General features: G+C 34.2%; 1 protein-coding gene across 7 annotated transcripts in view; it reads right to left on the bottom strand.

The window, feature by feature from the left end:
- Positions 1 to 21,671, bottom strand: part of LOC124642605 (filamin-A) — an 82,240-nt gene that overhangs the window by 12,885 nt on the left and 47,684 nt on the right. For 6 of the 7 annotated variants that reach the window (XM_047181107.1, XM_047181105.1, XM_047181106.1 and 3 more), the window contains 10 exons: positions 6,621 to 6,761; positions 6,102 to 6,271; positions 5,580 to 5,705; positions 5,131 to 5,244; positions 4,647 to 4,835; positions 4,253 to 4,355; positions 3,746 to 3,888; positions 3,244 to 3,352; positions 2,659 to 2,823; positions 1,991 to 2,230 (listed from right to left, as the gene is read on the bottom strand). In XM_047181107.1, coding sequence (XP_047037063.1) covers positions 1,991 to 2,230; positions 2,659 to 2,823; positions 3,244 to 3,352; positions 3,746 to 3,888; positions 4,253 to 4,355; positions 4,647 to 4,835; positions 5,131 to 5,244; positions 5,580 to 5,705; positions 6,102 to 6,271; positions 6,621 to 6,750 — 1,489 coding nt within the window. In that variant the 5' untranslated portion in view covers positions 6,751 to 6,761. Of the gene's footprint in view, positions 1 to 1,990; positions 2,231 to 2,658; positions 2,824 to 3,243; positions 3,353 to 3,745; positions 3,889 to 4,252; positions 4,356 to 4,646; positions 4,836 to 5,130; positions 5,245 to 5,579; positions 5,706 to 6,101; positions 6,272 to 6,620; positions 6,762 to 7,767; positions 8,035 to 21,671 lie in introns of all 7 variants that reach the window. The other variant, XM_047181100.1, reaches the window with a different exon arrangement.

Raw genomic sequence — 21,671 nt, 5'->3', positions numbered from 1 at the left:
AATATATGTATAGGTGATCTCCTTTTGCCCTTTACTGAATGGCTTTACAAAAACATTAGCCTTACATTTACCTTTGACGATTCAATGAATTAATTATGAAAGAAACAAACGCAGTCTTTAATTACTTGACTTAAACCATAACCCCCTGCTGTTATCATTGACGAATTTTGAGAAATTCCTAAATTATCAATACAGCATCCATTTTTATTTCTACAAGGGAACAGATAAAAAATGGCAACTTTTTAAAATTCGAACGCGACGCATCACCGACAAAGCTGCCGCTGCGCACGTATTCGAATATATTATCTGTATATTTTACTTTTACAGAATAAAAAGAAAAAAATGACAATTCTTTCATTTTAAAGATAAACTTAAAGTTTTAGTATAAGAACTAGATTAATATTCAAGTGTTTCTAAGGTAAAAGAGTTCTAAATATACAAATGTAAGAACTTTGTGTTTAAAACTTCTTGGCATCCAAATCAATCGCCAGAAGTTCATTAAAATCACCTAAATTAAATAAATAAAGAATTGTGCAACCTAAATAAAAAACCTGTCGAATATTTATAATTATTCATCCTAAAAATAATCATTTGTTAATACATGCCCAGAAAATACCCGTTTTATTTTTTACCTTCAACTATTTTGAGGACCAAAACTATTTATAAAATATGGTACAACATTGTATTTAACAAAAACTCAATAAAAAAGTGAGGAATGTCGCAAGAATTACGAGGTTCATTAGCAAAAAGGTTTATCGTAAATCGGTACAATCATGCGCCGAAAACGCTTCGAGCATCGAGGTTTAAAAAACGAACGCCCTCTATGGTCAGTGGTCGAAAAAAAATAAAAACAAACTGAAAAAATGTGTGGACAAGATCGAAATTTTAGTTTGTAGTGAGTTCCGTAAGGTATTTTTTGGCAGTTAGTGTTTTTTCTATTTTTGTTAATTTATTTGTTTACAAATTAAATAAGTTGTGTATTGTAACATACATTTAAATATTTCTCTATCATTTATTAGATTACGTGCTAACTAGTTCAACTACTTTGGTTTTGACATGCGATAGCAGTTCAGTTGAAGTGATTGATTAATTTATCGTGTACAAAAAATATATGATTTATCATAGATAAGCATGTAATCTTCTTTAAAAAATAGTTAAAGATTTTTTTAGTTCATATAAAAGACACCTACTGTAAGTTTTAAAAATAGTTCCTACGTCAAGAATAAGGACCAACACATAAATAACTCACTAACAAAACAGGTGACAAACCCGCACTAGACACTGACCGGAACACCTACAACTCACCGGCCGTTTTTTACCTCGCAACACGGAACTCTAAAAATCGAACTGTCAAAATGGTTTGCAGTAAATTTTGCCGCGCTCAACGCTGATTGGCCGGCTGCTTAGTAGGCGTGGTCAACAATTGAAATACAAGACTGTTTATTTATGAAGAGAAGTCGAGTTGTTTTTGCAACACAAAGGAGGGGGTCGGTGATACAAATAACAAGAAATTCTGTTTAAATATATTTGAATAGCATCCACTAAAAAGTTAGTACAAGTATTTAAATGTATTGAACAGTTTCTTTCAGTTCTTCATTTGAATTCTTTCGCGTGCTCGTTCCTATTTAAATATGTATTGGAATGATTAAAAAAAATCAAGAGTGATTTATTGAGTGGTTCTTTCGAGAATTTATAGAAGTAAGTTTATTTTAATCTTATCCAGTGTTTTGTATTGATTTTCGATAAATGTTTTATAAGCCTAATTTTAAACAGTCAGCGAGAAGATAGGTACATTGTTATATTTTACTCAAAAGTCAAGGGTAATCTGAACATCCATATACTGCTGAACCTTATCTTTAACGCTACTTTCTTATTTAATTTGTTTTTTTTTTACTTTTTATTTCTTGAGTACATTGTGTTCAATGTATGTAGGTATGTTTAACCTGTTAACCATCAACACAAAACAATATAATCAAAATAAACAACTTACCAGGCTCCTCAACTTTGTAAGACACATCACAGGATCCATCCTTCCTATCCTTGAAGTCTATTTCAGCCTTACTAGGTCCCTCCAGAGAGATCGCGAGCTGGCCTGCTCCGGCCTCCCTGGTCCATACGTTGAACTCGTTGAAGCGCCCGGCTTCACCCCTCTCGAGGCCGGGGCCTCCAGCTTTGACTAAGTGAGCTCCGGAGTCACGCAGAGGTCCTACTGTGAACTGGAAGGGTGATCCTGTGGAAATATAAAGATTATTGAGGGTTAAAAAATTGGTTAAGAAGTTGTGGCGGCCTAGTGGTTAAAGAACCAGCCTCTCAAGTATGACTGTGTTCGATTCCATGGATTCTTAGGAAAGTACGAATATAACTATTCTAAGTTATAAATATCTACTTTCTAATTTTATCTTGGAACTTATGACTGAATAAAGTTTGAGGAAAATACTTTAAGGAAGCCCTTTCAGTAAGCGAGGTTGAAGCTCATTTCTTCTATGTTTGTATTTTGTCATTCCTTTCCATATCTATATTTTTATTTCTTGTAGTTCAATATTATTACATATTTATTCTCAAATGGTTTATTCGATGTCAGAAGACTCATCCACACTTCCTTTCGTAAATGGTAAGTAGGTATGATAAAATATTAGAAAAATTTAACAATAATCTCACCAGGAATATGGATCTCCCTGTACTTGACAGACACGGTGTGGACTCCCAACTCCTTGGGCACGAAGTGGACGGAGTAGAGGCCGTCTTCCACCTCCTGGATCTCAGCATCTTCGGAGACTCCACCAGGGCTGGTCACGGTGGCTGCCAGGTCGAAGGACGTGATGCCTGAGGGGTGAAGGTAAGTATTAGAGTCACAGTTTTCTAAATTCCAAATCAATAAAATCATATTCAAACGTATGGTATGCATACCAATTAATAAACTATTACGATTTATACGTAAAATCCCTTTTAGGTATATATTCCAAGAAAATAGCGCATGATTCTCAGAGTTTTCACAACAGAGGACTTTTGCAATCCGACACAAGCGGGTTTGCTAGTGCGAAACTGTTATAATCAATATGAGTTTATTAATAAATGTGCTTTACATAAAATTATTATAACTACAACTTTAAAAATTTCGTTTAAAACCAAATAAAAATGCTTTGTAAAAAGGTACTCTTCTTGCTTTCCTTTTTCCTTTTTACACCTTTGGTAAATCTCGGTGTGTACCTAATGTTTATTATAATTATTTTGTTTGAAACTTACCAGGCATCTTGAAGGTGAGCTTGCAGTTGGTGCCGACCTCCGTGAGAGGAGCAGGGTCCCTCTGCCTCTGGATCTTCTCTCGCTGCCTGTTGCTACCCTCACCAGTCACCTATACCATAGTTTATCACATTAGCGACAAAATCCAATAATTATGCATATCATACACCCTGGGTTATACCTATGTACAATTTTCATTTGATAACTCAATAACAAAAATATATGAAAATAGCGCTTTAGCGAAAAAAGCGAGGGAAATACACTAATGTATAGTGTATTTTCCTCGCTTTTTTCGCGTAACCTAACTATGCACTCGGTTTTCCTCAATCGCTAGTGTAAAAGCGCTGTTAGAAAGTATATGCCTAACTCATGTTTATTTTATTTTTATTGTGTATATGCTTCACGCAATTAAACGTACATATTGTCTTTCTTTCTTTTTTTTAAGTACTACGCTACTAACAAAAGTAACTTCGGTTTTCAATCAAATATTTTTCAGGTTGTTTACCTTGACAGTGAAGGGAGATCCTTCCACGTGATGATCAGCGAACTTCAGGTTGACGATATAGTATCCTGGCTCTGTGGGCTTGTAGCTGATAGCCAATACTCCATCCTTGCTGTCGGCACACTGGATCTCAGCCTTGCTGGGACCTGATGAGAAAATAATACTTTAACTGTTTAAAGAATTTTGACTTTCTTGAGAATTCTTATTTAAATGAAACCTTTGTGATTCCAAAATAATAGACACGAAGAAAAATTATTCAGTTTTCAGCCGATTTCAAAAAAAGGAGGATTTATCTTTTCGAATGATAATATTTTTGAGTAAGTACAAAATTATAGAGTGAAGTTGTAAATAATATGTAACTTCTAGAAATAGTTCTTTTTACCAGATCATGCAAGCTCATTTTTATTCATCTGTAATTTTGTATCGACTAATTTATGGTCATGGAATATTTACGATTAGTTTTGAATTGCCTGCCTTTAGTTTTAAGAAAACATGAAGCACGTTATTTACCTTCAATGGAGAGGGAAAGACCACCATAACCAGCATTCCTGGTGTCTACTGAGAAGGTGTTCTCACTGTGGGTCTTGCCTTCCTTCAGCGCGGTGCCAGAAACCTAAGGAAAGACAATTACTATATTAACAGATAATAAATATGTATTTGCAAAAGCTTGCATACCTATGTTCGCTTCAAGAAACAAAGTTATGACTTTATCAAAAAGCTGCTCACAGTTTATTTTAGAAGCTACTCTTTCAAGTAGTTTCAGATTTTTTTCTCATTTATTGACCCCAACGGACTTGTCAATAATATAAAAGTTGTATTTTCTATCCAAGTACCAGAAGTAATTCACTCAAGACTCAGGTAAAATCTCAGACAGTTATTACCTATTGAATTATGTTTAACTAACCTTGACTTTCTTAGCATCACCAACTTCCTGAGCCAGCACAGTGATGTTGAATGGAGAGTTCTGGATGTGGACTCCCATCTTCTTGACGGAGACGATGTGCTGACCAGCCTCGCGAGGAGTGAAGCTGATGCCAATGTTGCCAGATGGCAGACGTTTGAGGAAGCAGGGCTCTTCAAGACCTGAAGGCGCCTGGAGGTCGAAAAATGGCATACTTAGTAAAATGTAGGTAAGTGGTGTTGTAAGGAAATGGGTATTATCAATAATGCGTAGATTGAAGGTTTTTCGAAAGAAACCATTTAAACATGAGAATCACTAACAAATAAATGGCAAATAAAAGAAAAAGTTGTTGGTTATCATTGTTTCCTTTGACCAGAAAATCGGGACTTTTAATTGGATACCAAGAAGATATTTAGAATAATTAAATGCAAACCAAATTAAGGCATTTCTCGTGTTGCTAAATATAATAAATGTGAAAGTTTCTTACCTGAATGGAAGCGTTGAGGGTACGGATGTCATTGTCACTGATCTTGCCAGGGAGGGTGACTTCACTGCAGCTGCCCACCGAGATCTGGTTCCTCTTGCGACCCTCACCAGTCACCTGGAATGTAACAAACCCACTGCTACAGACCATAAGCAATGATAACCTGATTCTAACCAGGAAGAACAATTTTGATCAAAAGAAGAAAAGACCAAGAAGAAAACAAGAAAAGAAGAATTACTTTTGGGACCTTATTATTACCTTATATGTATGAACTATCTGCAAACAATATTTAGTTACAAATATCGAACTGTAAAGATCCAGTCGGATAAGTTTGCATTTGACCGTTGAAATTCACTCATTTTAACTAAAGCGACGCCACTAGCAGCCAACTTCGGACAAGCAAAGCAGTAGCTTTAGCGACGAGGACTGTAACTTGTAAATTATGAACAAACCTTAGCAGTGTAAGGCGAGCCCTTGATGTGCTTGTCTCCAAACCTGACGGAGATCTTGTACTCCCCAGGAGCAGTCGGCAAGTAGGACACCGACACGGTACCGTCCTTGTTGTCATGGCAGGTGATCTGAAAGGAGATGGTAGATTTATTAGATTAGGATTTACCAAAGGAGACGAAGATGTTCATGGAGAAAAATAAATATGAGATAGTAACGCAAATCAAGCTGATTGAATAGGTTTTGACTAAATTAAAAAAATGAGGTTTTCTTTTTTGTGGCATTGGAACCGGCATTACAGGAAGATCTTACCTATATACATTGGCAATAAGATCATACTCTGATTTATGTACCTCAACAGGTTTGCAACAACAAACATTGTATGTGATTTACACTTTTGAAGACTTCACTCTGAACTCCTGTAAATAGTCCCTTCCTCGCTGTCGTTTTTGCAATCCTTTCCATAATTACTCAAGCAGATCGCACCATTTAGCCCTAAAAACACCTTTTTTCCATAAAACCCTTACCTCAGCCTTGCTAGGTCCCTCCACAGCCATGGAAAGCCCACCAGAGCCGGCTCCCTTGGTGCTGATGGTGAACTCGCTGGGCTCACCGCTGACACCATTGATTAGACCAGGGCCGTAGGCTGTGACGTAGCCTGAGGATATGGAGTCTACGTGGAACTTGTAGGGAGAGCCTGGAATGAAGAGGTTTGACGTGATCAGTAAATTTATAATTAGATAATTTTGATAATTGCGGACAGGTTTTAAGCTACAGTGACAAAATAAAAATCACACATGCTTTCCGTCGTCATGATCATCGTCATCTCCCTAGCCTTTCTTTCCTTTACTCCTTTTCCCGTCCTCCTGTTAACGCTACTGAATTTTTCTATCAAAAATGAGGGAATTGTAACTTTAAGTTTTACTTAAAAGTTTATCGCAGCAAATAACGTACTAAAACCAGACATAGAATCATATTTGAGCTATCTTCAAAACTAATTAGCGTATCAGTATCCAACCTTAATTTATTTATTTCTGCTTTCTTACCTTGCACATGTTCACCATTGTACTTGACGAGAAGCTCGTGAACTCCCTCCTCGCGAGGCTCATACTTGATGCTGACAGTACCGTCTCTGTTGTCCTCGATCTGAGGCTGGTCTATGTGGCCTGATGGCATTTTGACCTCGGCTGGAATACAAATTATGATGGTCAATATGTGATGGTGCAAAGGTAAAAGGTAGTCTTGATGCTGATCTGACTGTGGGTCTTGGATGGTTGGGAGACACTGTCATGCTTATTGCAAAAGTTTTGGACACAATGCATCTTAATAAAAGAGGGAAGAAGAGTGATGCAGTAAATTTTAAAAAAATAATAATTAAACAAAGTTATGATAATGTTCATTCGACAAAACTCTGTGTATTAAAAGTCTACTGGTAATACAAAATATATAAAATTTTAAGTAATGTCTCCTGTCACAGTATCATCACATTAATTAAATATTTTCACGCCCAACTCGTGCGCAGGGTCAAATGACGGATACGATAGCTTTAAAAACGTCGCATATAAACAGGGGTCTTAAATCTGACCTTGAATCAAGGTCAAATAGTTGAGAAAATGAATCTCAGTCAGGAACCGTGAACGGGTTATTAAAAATATTTTATTGCCCATTAATATTTTTGACACAGCCTTGGAGAAATAAGTTGTGGCTTCGTCATTTATAATTAATATACTTTTTGAGATTTTGACAAGAGTAACAAATCTTTGCGAAATGAGATGAAAAATGAGGCTGTTGGAAAACAAATATAGAGATATTAATTAGTACTATTTCTGCCTGCTCTGATCTCAGTTTTTGCTGGGTACGTTGTGTTCTGATGCTAACCATTCGACATCATTTATACTAACCACTACTCTCTCCTCATTAATTAGATCTCCAAGAATAACATTGCAGCTAAGATGGCATGCAATATTGAATAGTCTTTTGCATATACCCATATTTCCCAGTCAATATAAGCCAACTCCAGAGAAGAAAAGAAATCTGACGAGAGCTTTCCAATCCATCTCTTGTGGGATTCATACTTGTCCTTTACTCTGTATAACCACGGTTAATATAAATTGCAAGACCCTGTAGGTACCATTTCTTGCATACCAAATCTTAATAAATAAAACTATATATATATAAATGCAACATACAAACCTCTTCTACTATCAATATGATAAACTGTGACGAAATTCAACGGCGTAAAATCGTATCCAAACCCGTGTCTATTGAAACTAATCTTATGGGTTTCGGAGAACACTATCGGTATAGCTTCCTGGTCAATCTCTGATACTGAGAAGTATTTTCTACTGTCATCGAAGTAGTACCGAGATAATTCGTGCCAAGCGTCCTGCTTGTCGTTGCCGCCAACGAGAGAATTCCAGAGTTCACTTACAAACGCCATTTATATAGAATGGGTTTCTTCTAGTGCGGAAAATATGGATTAAATTTGTGTAGTGTCAATGTGTGTGTGTCATTGTATGGTGGTCGTTTGTTTGTGTGCGTTGCTGTCCCTGTGTGAGGACATTTTTGGTTAATTTGTTGCTGTTCGTGGATTTTGTTTGATGCTACAATTTGTATGATTGTGTCGCTGAATAAAATCTATTTAGTTTTTTATCTATTTCTATATAATTTTCTGTTCGTTTTTTTCGCGTTTTCCTACATAAGACGAAATTATTATTAGTGCAACTACAAATTTTTATCTTATTTATTATTTTACAAATGTCATACGAATTTTGCCCTCACAACGTCGTTTTTTTTACATTTTACGTAACATTAATATTTTATGCAGTAGAAAAATACACGCAATCTAAAACAGCACATGACAGAAGTATTTTATCTGTCTAACCCATTTACTAGTGTAACAGTTATTTTAATATTATAATAATTTATTTCCGGGCTCAAAAAACTCTTTGATGTGGCAAAAACTGGCGTGCTAGACGCCTCATTTGCAAGATGTAGGTAGGTAAAATATATCTTAACACTTGACAGCGTGTATGATTTTATTTTAGAAATTACATGTATATCGTAGGTATATTTGTGTAAAGTAATCCTGGTAGTCCGCAACCCCGTCAGGTATTCGCCCCACTGAGGTTTATTCTACTGTTCCTGGATTCCACATTATACGATAGAAACTATTTTTTATAGGTAGACATATTCAGTGTCCCATTTAAAATTTACTGCTAGAAATTATCTTTGGTTGGATTTCAATTAAAAAAATCATTTCAATCGGAGTATTGTTAAGACAACTTAAAATGATTTAAATCAGAGTATTCTTTTAAAAGAATAATAAGAACTTTAAAGTTAAAATAACTCTAAGTTTAATAGGCATTCTTAAAATCCTAGTTTTTTCATGAACCTGAAAAACTAATCATTAATTTGTCCCAATATAAATCCTTGTTTTTTCCGCTCACATGTTTCTGCGCAATGGGCTAATAATCTTCAAAGTTCATAAAAATATTTTATACACGGACTAGACACATTGTTTATCCTACAATTTTGACATCGTAACGCATAATAAAAATAGTTGGCAGACCGTGACGTTTTTTAAATATATATAAAAAAAAACATGGCGGCTTTGCGTCATCGCGAAATGTTTATGACCTCTGGCCGGTGACAATTTCATTGGTAGTCAGATGTCGTCAACCGTTTAGCTCTATTATTTTTTATTAATGGCTAATAAAATTATTTATTTAATAGTCCCAACATGAGTTTTAGATATAAGGGCTGTTAATAATGGGTTTTATATAAAAATGTTAGCACATCGTTTTTGGGGAGTCAGTTCATACCCCGGGATATTGTCTCCACATTGCACGCTCCAAATTTTTTTCTGTGGTTTCCGTTCTGACTTTTTTCTTAGTATACGTTCTGCACATGACCTTCCTCAAGCATACTAACTAAAACCTACAGAAATTGGACCATAGCATTCAAATCTCAGCCTTTGAAATTCTTTTTTTTATGTCATTTTCGAAGCTTATCTCTTTTTAATAGAAACTACAAGTTTTATAGTCATAAAAGATTATGAAAATGGGGATATATTATGAAAAAAAAAGTCACTTTTGTTCCTAAAACCGTTTAACATTCAGATTTATGAAACCTATCAGCAGCCTATAGCTTTAAAACTACTTTACGACATTGTAACCCCTGTTTTATTTCTATGAATTTAACGATCTCCGTCGAAAGATAAGCCTTTAAAAAACAACATTTTTCTTACGTCATTCATAGGAATGAAATCGTGTGGTATTTATAAAAAATATTCTCGATACAACGCCATCTATGTGTTTATGGTACAAACTACAGAACCTTTGGTTTTGCACCCCTGCCTAGGATGGTACCTGCTTCCAGTCTCACTAGATGCAGTTAAGGAACTCTGTCTAGCGTTTTTTACAAAAATAAATAACATTAAAATATGACAGACAGTAGATTTAACACAACTTTTGTTATAAGGCAATAGGAATAATGAAGACGATTTTCCGAGCGACATAGCCCGGGTTGTACAGGTGATGTCGCACGGAAAAACCGAGTGTGAAAAGGTTGTATGAATGACAAATCACATTTCAAAGCATTTATGAATTTCAGCACCCTAATGCTTAACCAGAGATAAACTTAACTTCGTAAAAATATCACCACTTATGTATGTCCCATATAAAAAGGGGACACACTTTTTTCTCCCGCTCTCAATTCCATAAATATCAAAACCTGACCTACAAACACACAAATAATATTTTCAATTAATGAACACGTCATTTTATTTTGATTGATATAACTATTACTGAAAATAATTGCGTTTAATTTTAAATGTTTTCTCTATAAGCAAAACGGACCAAAATATTTCTTGGTAGGCAGAGTTCCAATAAATAAATAAAGGATATAAATAAAATCGACCTGTCAGTCAGAAACGCCAAAATGTTGTCGACCGATCTAATTATATTAATTTGGGGGAAACATAAATTTTATAAGAAATAAAGTTTTGGGCGGATAATAATATATTGGGCGTGACACGATTTTTAGTATTTTGGTCTAGTGGTCTAAACAATTTCATGGTATCTCGAGCATGGGGTTACAGGTTTCTCTTGAAATAATTTTTGTTTACATGATTTAAGTATCAAAATTGGGCTTTTTCATCAACGCTCATTTAACATATTAAATAAAGGTAATTAAAATTGTGTTTATCAGTAGCCGTAAGCATCCAATGAAAAATCGGCTACGTTAGCTGTTAGGTACCCATATTGGAAATGTCTGTCATTTTGAAATGGAGAATTATATAAAAAAACTGCTAACAGCTCCTGTACCTTATAACTTCGCACCCAATAATTCGTCTGTCAACAGTTAGGCTGATGAGTTTTAAAAATACGTATATTATATAGGTACTTTTGATATATATTTATTGGTCTGACTCACAGGTCGATTAACGTGTCTCATAAATCACTTTTGAAACACACTGTATGGTGGGTTGGTCCTTCGATAAATAAGGAAGGTATATAAATAATTATATTTTCTCCGCAACTTTGTATGGATCCCGGGGGAGCTACGTCCCACACCTGGATAAAAAGGAACCTATTTCTCACTACATGGTATTATCTCTCTCCATGCCAAATTTCATTTCATCTGTTTTGCCGTTTTAGCATGACAGAATAACAAACAAACACACTAGCTGAAAGTTTCCTTTACCGTTTTTTTATCATTTATCAAATGAAAGAAAAACAGTCTTCATTGTAGTCAGCCTTTTTACTTTATCACGGTAGTTTGTCTATTTTTTTTACAAGAAAAAAACAGTCGTTTCTTAATCTATCAATGTTTTTGAACTCTCAGACATAGAAACAGCATATTTTCATACGAATACAATTTATATGATCAGTTCAAAGAGAATCCGGTACGACCGCATATTTAAGATAACAGAAAATATTTATTATCAAAGAAAATTTAGAATTCTTACAAAACTGTGTTACTAATGTTATTTTTCATGTTTTATTTATTGTGGCTTCCCACAGCGGATTGTCACGTGTTTTTTTTGTATATATTTAGAGAGATAGGATTATATTAAAAACTGTCAATGTTAAATAAATTAGATATAACAGCTGCGTTGACCGTCTCATCGAGGTTAAGCTTACCGCAGTCATTTCGTAGATTCATGATCGTTATAGTAAAAATAAAATTTATAAGTAACTGGTTAGTTTTAAAAACTCATTCCAAGTTTATCGAAGTACTCTTGATAATAAGTATGATCGATTCGAAAAAGGCGGGTCGAAAGCAGTGCACCATTATATATGTTCACCATTGTATATGTTGCCATTTATAAATATTCTGTTCATTATGAACTCTGTAAAAATAACACAATATAATACCGCAAACAAAATCACAACAACGCTACAAAACATGTCTTTAAAACAAAGAGAAACCTCTATTCTAATTCAACGTATATGAAAATGTCAAGTACCCAACTTCACCTAATTTTAGAAACTGTTGGACAACAATACAAAGAAAACATAAACATTTCATATTGTGAATGAAAACACTAACACGTTGAGGAAGATCTGAGACTACATTAGAACATCCGCCCAGTTATATTAACTGCTAAAACAACGGGATTTCACCTACATTTTGTATGAGGTTAAATAAATTTGCCATCCAGTATGTTGTGTATAGCAACTTTACTTGAGTCCAAAACGACGAAAACACTCAAATAGCCGGTTCGCAATCAACCATTTAATGCCTTGCACATGCGCTAAGTATAGTCTTTTACTCATTTTTCTTAACTCATTTTTCTAATACTCAAATGTTTAACTTTAGACTTACAAAGTGACCAAACCACCTAACAACTTTAGAATTGCAATCAAAATCAAAATGGCCTATAAAAGATGATTACAAAGACACCCAATCTAAAAACACGTTATATGGTATATTGGGTAACTACCCATTTCTCCGACCTTAACCTCGAAATAGGTAATCAAAATTACTTTACTTAAGTTCATCCTGTCTCAGCAATTCACGTGTCACATAGACAAAATGATACTTGAACAGTCTTTAAAATTGAATGGTGTTTCGGTATTTGGCCTTTAAGATCCAAATCAGTATCTCATACTTCTTCATATAATATTTGACTATTAAAATGTCATAGTTTGATGATAAATAGCCTACAATCTAGCTAAAGAATGTGGCTATAAAATCCAAAAAGATTAATCTAAATTGTATTGGTATTTCCAAAGATAAACACCTCAAACTAGGTGAGCCAAAAACAGGGCCATTAAAAGTATATTTCTCCATTATTTTTCCGGCTGAAAGATTCAGACATGAGTTCAAACAAACCGACAGTAATTAAGGTTCATGTATTACTATAGTAATTAGTACATTAGACACTATTTTCGTTATACTAAAGCTGTTGCCTCGCTGACGGCTCGCGAGTGCAAAATTCCTACTCTGTGATTTATATTTATTGCGGTGTAGTGATGTGACTGTGTTTCGTAATTTAAATATACAGTTATCGATGTTTTGTAATTATTCAATGCATATTTTTTGTAGATGCTAGGAAAATCGAAATGTTACTTTTGTTGTTTTTGTGTCTTAAACAGAATAGGAGACCCTTATTTACTAAACCAAAACTATCCTTTGTAGTAGACTTCGATGCATATTCATGGGAATTTCATCCGAATATAGGTCACCATGTATTGATCAGACTACATTTTATTAAAATATCTGTTTGAAACATAAACAAATCCAGAAAATTTTACCAAAATGCCACCCACCGTCTTCACGAGAAAAACTTGCAAACTATCGACATTACCACAGCACATCACTAAGATACATCTCTAAATCTAACTCCAGAACATGAAAGCGTTCTCAGCACAAAAACTGACAAATGTACCAATAAATAATACAATCCCACAAACTTTACAAAATACCACGCTATGCGCCATTTGCGTTTTCAAAATAACTTTATTCATGAAAGTTATATTTTTGAATAAGAGGTGCAACACTGGTAGTTAGGTATTTCCTAGATGTGAACGAATGTATATCTTACTGTATAAAAAATATTTTAAAATAATATTTCAGCATCAAAATGTATTTTTCCGTCAAAGAAAGCTGAAATATAATTATGTATTTGGTAAGTGTGAGTGAGAGTGTATTCTGAAAATCACTCGAAATATTTCATTCAAATCACTCGCTATCTATTGTCACATTCATGACATAAACATATGTCAAGCGTTCACGACGGGCTATAAAAATACAATATATGTGAATTAAACTTTATAATGACATGTAAGACTGTTTTATTTCAATATCTTTACAAAATGGAGTCGAATTCGGATTGTTGAAATTTCTCAATCGTAACCTGTCAGCAATAAACTTTCTTAATGAAAACAACGTTAAATGAAGGAATTTTTAGTGTCAGCAACAATGTGGATTTCAATAAATAAACTTTTACGTATTTATTTCTGAGTACGTTTTTAGATTTGATTGAAACATTTTACTATTTTATCAGGAACCAAAATCTTTATTTTGTGTTGTACTGACACATGTACGTGTAATAAGGAACTTTTTGTGTTTACGGATAACTACATGATTACTTTGATCAGTCTGAAATGGGTCACAAACCATATGCGAATTGCAGATCGACCTAGATAGATCATGATTAGGTGCATCCACAAAATAATATTTCACCAGAAATTAAACAAATTAACTCAAAACCCCATTAAAATAATATCATCATTAAGGCTACATGACACTTTCATAATTACAAGTCACTTTCGTATATATTAATGTCAGAAATTAAACTGAACTGTTTGTTTGTCGGTGGGTAATTTCGTACATTTTAAAGACAGGACCTAGAGAAATAGGTGAATGTTTAGCGAATTCTGACTGATTAAATTACAGATCCGATAAAAAAATCTTCATTGTTTTAAAACTAAAGTCAGAGTACGAATTAATTATTGAAAACAAGACTGTACAAAAGCGAATAACGTAAAAAAAAAGACAAGGAAAACTTACCTTACACATTTTTTACAGTTTCAGTTTTAACTATTTTCCGCAATAAAATGAAAGTTCTCTTATGTTTTAACTGTCTTAAATTCTTATTTAGCAAAACAAATTAACGTTAAATACAACAACAATTCAATGGAAGGGTTTAACTCGGAGTAGTTTGGAACTTTAAGTCTTTCCATCCCTTCCATTTAATCTTAAGCTCACTGAATGGAAAATTCAGATTTAAAACCCAATAAACTACATGGAATGTACCGACCTTTTTTTCAATACATAAAGAAAAATGTGTCATACATTTATTTCAGCAAGAACATTAGATATTTATAATTGTGGATATTATAAAACATGCTATTAGTTACGCATTTTAAAATAAAACCGGGATGTGTATTAATATGACATTTTTTCTTGTCACCTAATCTGTCGACCGGCAATTTGTACGTTCTGTCACAATTTTTAAAGCGTTTTTAATATGGCTAATTAATTTTACCGTTATAATGTCAGGATTTTAATATTTTGTGACATTTTGCGTTTACGTGATTTGCAGTATTTAAGAAACAGTTACAGGATTTTATTTTAAACATCCAATTGCATTTTTGAACATTAGTTACAATAACCACTGGTAATATTCGATTCACAGGAATAGTTAAAAAATTGCACTGCCATAATATAAACGAAACTATTCTTAAAAAATAAACCACGGTACATTAAAAATGTCTATAAAGTGAATAGCAAATAACTACGAACATTAATTTATCGAAATAATATCATTTCGTATCAATTGACACGGTTACTTTGACGCTCCGAAAACCGTGAAAAACCAAGTTACGCAGATCACTCGAACATTTACATTGCTATACTTAGATTTCTTCACAACTTAATCATGTTTTTTACAGAGCAAATAAAGAGGCAAGACCATTGCACCAATATTTGCTAACGATTTTGCACGCAGTTTTTTAAGCGATAAAATATCGATTGATTTAGTAATAGGTGTTTCGATATGTTTCTTGTCTTGACTAACTCGCGCAAATTAATCGTTCAACCTTATATATTACATTCAAGTAATACGTAAATTAAATGAAGTAGCTACTAAAGTACTCTATTTATCGATCAATTTCTTTCCCAAGTGCCAGAAGAACCACTTCTCGCAACCAGGAAAAAGCAGTCTATTGTACTCAGGCTATAGATTATTTATCTTTTATTTATTAAATACTTTTCACAATTTTGTATATACTACTTAAGCGATTTATCTGTGTACTAAACTTCTAAATGCTTTCAGTAATTATACATAGCATGTAAGCGTGACAAACAGAGTGACTTTTGCATTTTATTATAGTAACGGATAGTTTATTATTAAAAACAAAAACATGCTAAGCATCATTACCGTTCGCACCTCAAAAAACTCAATCTAACATCAAAGTTAGCACCCTGTATCTAGATATTACATCTGACGTATAACATGTTGCGCAAGAGCAACGCGGAGGGCGATTTTAATTCTGGAAACTAGAGCAGATCACCAAGATATGTGTACACTTATAAACCTACCTACATCACAAGTACATATGCCCAAATGTTTTATATAAACGGAAAAATTACCCTTTACGAAACACTTGGTTTATATCCTAAAAAAATATTGAAGCTACCTAAGATAATAAAGCAGACAAGTTTGTTTGCTTAAACTTAGAATAGGAACCACTAGTCAGATTTAAAAAAAAAACTTTCAGTATCAGATTGTCAATTTATTGAAAATGGCTACTGTTTATCCGGGAGCGTGAATGCGATATGAGTAAAACAAGCTAGCGGAAGCTAGTCGGAAAATATGACAGGACTAATGATTTTCAACCTATCATCACGTACCTATGTCAGTGTCTTCGCCAAGACTTAGATAAATCAAACACCAATAACCATTCGTCTCAAAGGACCAAAATATAATTCAAACGAAATACCACATTACTATTCAGCACTTAATGGCGATCGCATTTACAAATGACAGCTCCATTAGAGACAATGCCCCAATCAAAGTTCAAAGATTTCAAATGCACTTGTAACTTCAAGTTCTGAGTGTACATTTGACAAATGGGCTAATATTTCTGGCAAGATCTGACGTCATGACGATATGACGGATACGTATTTTGACACGAGAAATAAGACGAGAATATTTCAAGGATAACAGCTGGGTTCCGTGAGTAAAGATTTAGTGGTACACTCTGAATTCCTGAAGTAAATATACTTACGTAGTAGAGTGTCAAAGTTGGCAAAGTCACTTACGACATTGTAACTGACAAACATCCGCATTCTACATGTACTTACGACAATTATAAACCCTTTTGGATGACTTCAAACGGCTGCCAATCGTTTAGATAAGCCTTTGAACTCCTATTTAAACAAATGTCATGTAATGATGAATTTTAGTGCATATGCCAATTTACCATCATCCATGAAGGAGGCAAAATGTATGTTCCTAAAATCAAACAGGCATTTTAGCAATAACTAAACCTACGTACCATAACGGCTGCGAAAAACAAGAATAATAATATGGGACAAAATTCCCCGTTGCTTATGCTTTTTGGTCCTTTTTCATCTGAACTTGAAATCTTAGGACCAATTTGCACAAATTTAATTTTTGAAATGTAAAAATTGAGACATCATGATAAATTACATTTTTAATACACAAGTTTAATCTTATCATTTCTATTAATCCTTGGTATATAAGTAGTAATATCTTAATCTTTTACATGAATGGAATAAGATAAAAATCTACGCTTCTCTTTATATTTTAAATAAGAATGTACAAACTTCCGGAGCGTCTCCCTCGAGATTAAGATCAAAATGGAAGCTGAGTCTAATTCGAGATCCCTAATTTGCTTTATACGACTACAGCTTCAACCTCACTCACAATGTTAATAAAATGTTTTTATTAAATCATAGCATACGAATTTACAAACGTGAAAGTTTGGCTTTTTGGTTATTCACTCTTTTATCCTTTCCCGAAAATGCTACTGAGCTGTTTTTTTCTAACTTTACAGTAAGCTCAAGTAATTTTTACTTTGCATAACGTTAAGGCCAAAATTCGATTCTTCATACATCCTGTGACGTTTTCCTTATAGCATGGAACCTAAATTTAAGTATTAAATGAGTTTCCACTATACTACATTATTTTGTTTATCAACAGACATGTTGGACTATACCTTTGTGTTGTCAAGGTTTTGAAAAAAATGTGGGCTTTCAATTATTACAAAACAGGGGTAACATTTTTTTTTAATACAAACATAGTCTTTGAAGTCCGATTCTACGGATACCTACCTAAAAACTACTGACATGCATCCTGAAAATGTTTTAATCAACTACCCCTAAACGTCAAAGTGATAAACAACAGTACAGTACCAGTTGCTGAAAAACTTGAGATTCCAACTAACCATGACAACTCAAAACAACTCTTAAATATATATTCCGAACCTACCAAACCGAAATAATTTGACATAATATATAAAAACTGAAAATAATGTTGCAAGCTCGATATATTAGCCAACGACGCTGAAATTATCAGGGACATAGATCGTGAAGCGTCAACGGCCATCCGCCAAGAATGTTGCCACCAAATTACATATCCGTTGAATATATTATATACAATATTATATATTTTATATACTTGTTAAGCCCCGCAGTTCTGCTTGTAGTTTTCAAATCAGTATATCTCAAGACCTGTACTGTTTTTCTTTCTTTATCAGGTTCTATGAATCAATGTTGATGTGGGACGATAAAAATCATATATCATTGTCCCCAAGCATTTTTCTACCAAATGCTGAGCTTCTTAAAAACAGCTACAGTTCGCGAAAAATAACTTCGCATTACTGAAATTAACTATTTGAGGCATCACGCATGAGCAGTGATTTGTTTATAATTTTTGACTATTGAAGTTAGTAGTATTGTAGTTAAAAAGTCGTGGTGGCCTAGTGGACAAAGAACCAACCTCTCGAGTATGAGGGCGCGGGTTCGATTCCAGGTCAGGCAAGTACCAATGCAACTTTTCTAAGTTTGTATGTACTTTCTAAGTATATCTTAGACACCAATGACTGTGTTTCGGATGGCACGTTAAACTGTAGGTCCCGGCTGTCATTAAACATCCTTGGCAGTCGTTACGGGTAGTCAGAAGCCAGAAAGTCTGACACCAGTCTAACCAAGGGGTATCGGGTTGCCCGGGTAACTGGGTTGAGGAGGTCAGATAGGCAGTCGCTTCTTGTAAAGCACTGGTACTCAGCTGAATCCGGTTAGACTGGAAGCCGACCCCAACATAGTTTGGGAAATGGCTCGGAGGATGATGATGAAGTTAATAGTAGTATGCAACTTCTAACAATAAAGCTTTTTGACAATATCTGTGAGATTAAATGCGCAAGCATCCAATAGTATGTACTTGCGATTACACATATAAGCAGACACTAATTAACTTTAGTGAACTACATATATGTATTTTTTTTAAATAGCCTAATTGTATACAAGCATTTGGCTATCAAAACTGAAACATTGTTTAAAGCTAACTTCCATGTAAAGTCAACGATAGAATGAACTTACCCCTAGAAGTTCGATGGTGTATTTAACAAAGTATTTGTCCTGATAATATATTATTATGTATTTGCGTTTCTATTCGAGGTTTTGCCCACGTCCCACTTTACGCAATCGCGTACAGAGTAGCCTATAACATTCCTCGATGAATGGACTGTTTTACAACACAAGCCATTTTCAAATACGGCCAATAGTTCCTGAGATTTCAAGCAAACAAACTCCTCATCTTCGACTCCTCATCTTCGAAATACTTGTAAGGATTATTATTATCCAGATATTAGCTTCTGCTAGTAGCTACACTCGCGAGAACTACTTCGCACATCCGGATAAAAGGTAGCCTACTTACAGCCTTTGCGCTTTCAGGAAACAAACAGACTCTTCAGCTTTATAATATTCGTATAGATTATAACAAATATGTAACAACACAGGCTAGTGACGTAGATGACATACATCTGTAAGAACGCGACGAGTTATGAATTACTTGACGGTAATGTCTGATGTCTGAGAGCAAAATCTTAGTGAAACTGGATTCACAAATTGATATGCAAGCTATGCACCTGACTGTGAATGAATTTCAGTAGGTAGTGACCCAGTTTTCTATGGTATGTTTTATTATTTATAAGTGGCAGTTGGGTATGGGCTAGACATGTTTTTTGTAAGGTACCTACTTGTGGGAATTTTTAGTTAATAATCTAATTAAATCCCATTTCGACTCTATTACTTTACTTTATTTATATTAAAAAAAAAAAATCATTTTTCAAAAGAATGTGAAATCACATCATCTGCTTTGTTTTAAATTGATTTCATAAACTTACTATTGTTTTAACCGAGTACCAAGAAGGGTTATGTTTCAACTTATAAAACTTATCGTAAAAATGTTAATTGCAGATACACGAAAAACTTTACCTTAGTATAAGAGCACCTAAGTCATTTTCACTGGACTATAAATTATCTGACAACCTTCAAACCCTCACAAATGTTCAATGTCTCCCGGAAGACAAGAAAACCACTGCCATCTTATTACTGTCTACAATTCGTCCCCAATTACCAAACCCAAATGATTTTGATCTACTACAGCATGTGAGTAATCTTCCTGGAGTCATACCGAGCCAATTACTAATGTGAATAAACTTTGTCACACGAAATATAAGGTCTGACATAATCTAGGAAGTTACCAAAACACAGCACGAAAAATGCCTTTAAAAATAACACAATAAACTGATCTGATGAGGCAGCTCTATTCTGCTAATTAATCGAATCGAAGTGTATCTTGGACACCACTGACAAAGGAAAACATCTTGAGGAAACCTGGACTATATCTATAATCTGAAATCACCAACCCGCATTGAGCAAGCGTGGTGATTAATGCTCATTCCTTCTCCGCGTGAGAGGAGGCCTGTGCCCAGCAGTGGGACGATAAAAAGGCTGCAACAGTATAGTTTGGAAACCACCTGAATTTCATATTCTGTAAACCCTCTTTTTCTCACTTGGTTTTGGAATTAAATATTTCTTTTAAGCTAGAAAGAAGGAGGCTTTTTTTCAGTTTATTCTCATTAAAGTTTATACTATTTTAGGTATCTCTCGGCCGAATACTGAAACGCCATTCGATTTTAACTGATACTCAAACATCATTCTGTCACTATTACTTTACAGGTAGACTTTCAAGGCAAGAAGCTTTTTAGTATCGTGCATCATGTATCTAATTAATTTAAAACGTGGGAAGTCTAAAACAACATTCTGTATTACAGTGTGAAAACTGATCAGTCACATTCAGTAACTCCAATTTACTCCAGTGTATGTTGAAATTGAAACAGGTGGTTGTCGTCGTCCCAGATACTTTATTATAATCTCGCTATCAAGTCAATCGGCCTAGCTTTCAGTTTTGGTTTGCAGACTAATCAGATCATTCAGGTTATATTAATTATCTATGGAATTGTCAAATGATCTTTGGTAATTCATTTGGCCTAAATCATCACTGATTATTTATAATCATCGCATTTCTAGTAATTAAGCATTTTAATTCATTTAAAAAATATTGAATTCACAGTTATTCGAACGATTTTTTTTTCTACATGAAATTACTAAATTAATAAAATTACTGTTACAGCCTTTTTATCGTCCCACTGCTGGGCACAGGCCTCCTCTCACACGGAGAAGGAAAATTACTTTACATTCAGAAAATACCTTTGTGACCGCCTATCTCAACTATAATTTACGTAGTTCCAAATATTTCAACAGGTTGAAGACCTTGATTCTCAAATACGAAGGTAATTAGTAGTTACGCTCCAATTACCAGGGTGGACATTAATATTCCTGGCTCCACATCTCGTAATGAGAACGATATGTACCGTCACTTGGCACTGTGAAAATATGATTTAATGTTACAGCCAATGATAGGCGAGCCTTCTTCTTGAAAAGTACCAAAAGGACCAATAATTTTACGAGGTGATACTTAAAGGACCAACATTTTTTAGAGCATTATTTTTTTGTAACACTGCACTGCTGAAATTATGTAATCGATTATTTAA

The sequence above is a fragment of the Helicoverpa zea genome, chromosome 25 (genome assembly GCF_022581195.2).
Source record: "Helicoverpa zea isolate HzStark_Cry1AcR chromosome 25, ilHelZeax1.1, whole genome shotgun sequence".
Classification (NCBI taxonomy): Eukaryota; Metazoa; Arthropoda; class Insecta; order Lepidoptera; family Noctuidae; genus Helicoverpa; species Helicoverpa zea.
This window is presented reverse-complemented; position numbering and strand designations above follow the sequence as displayed.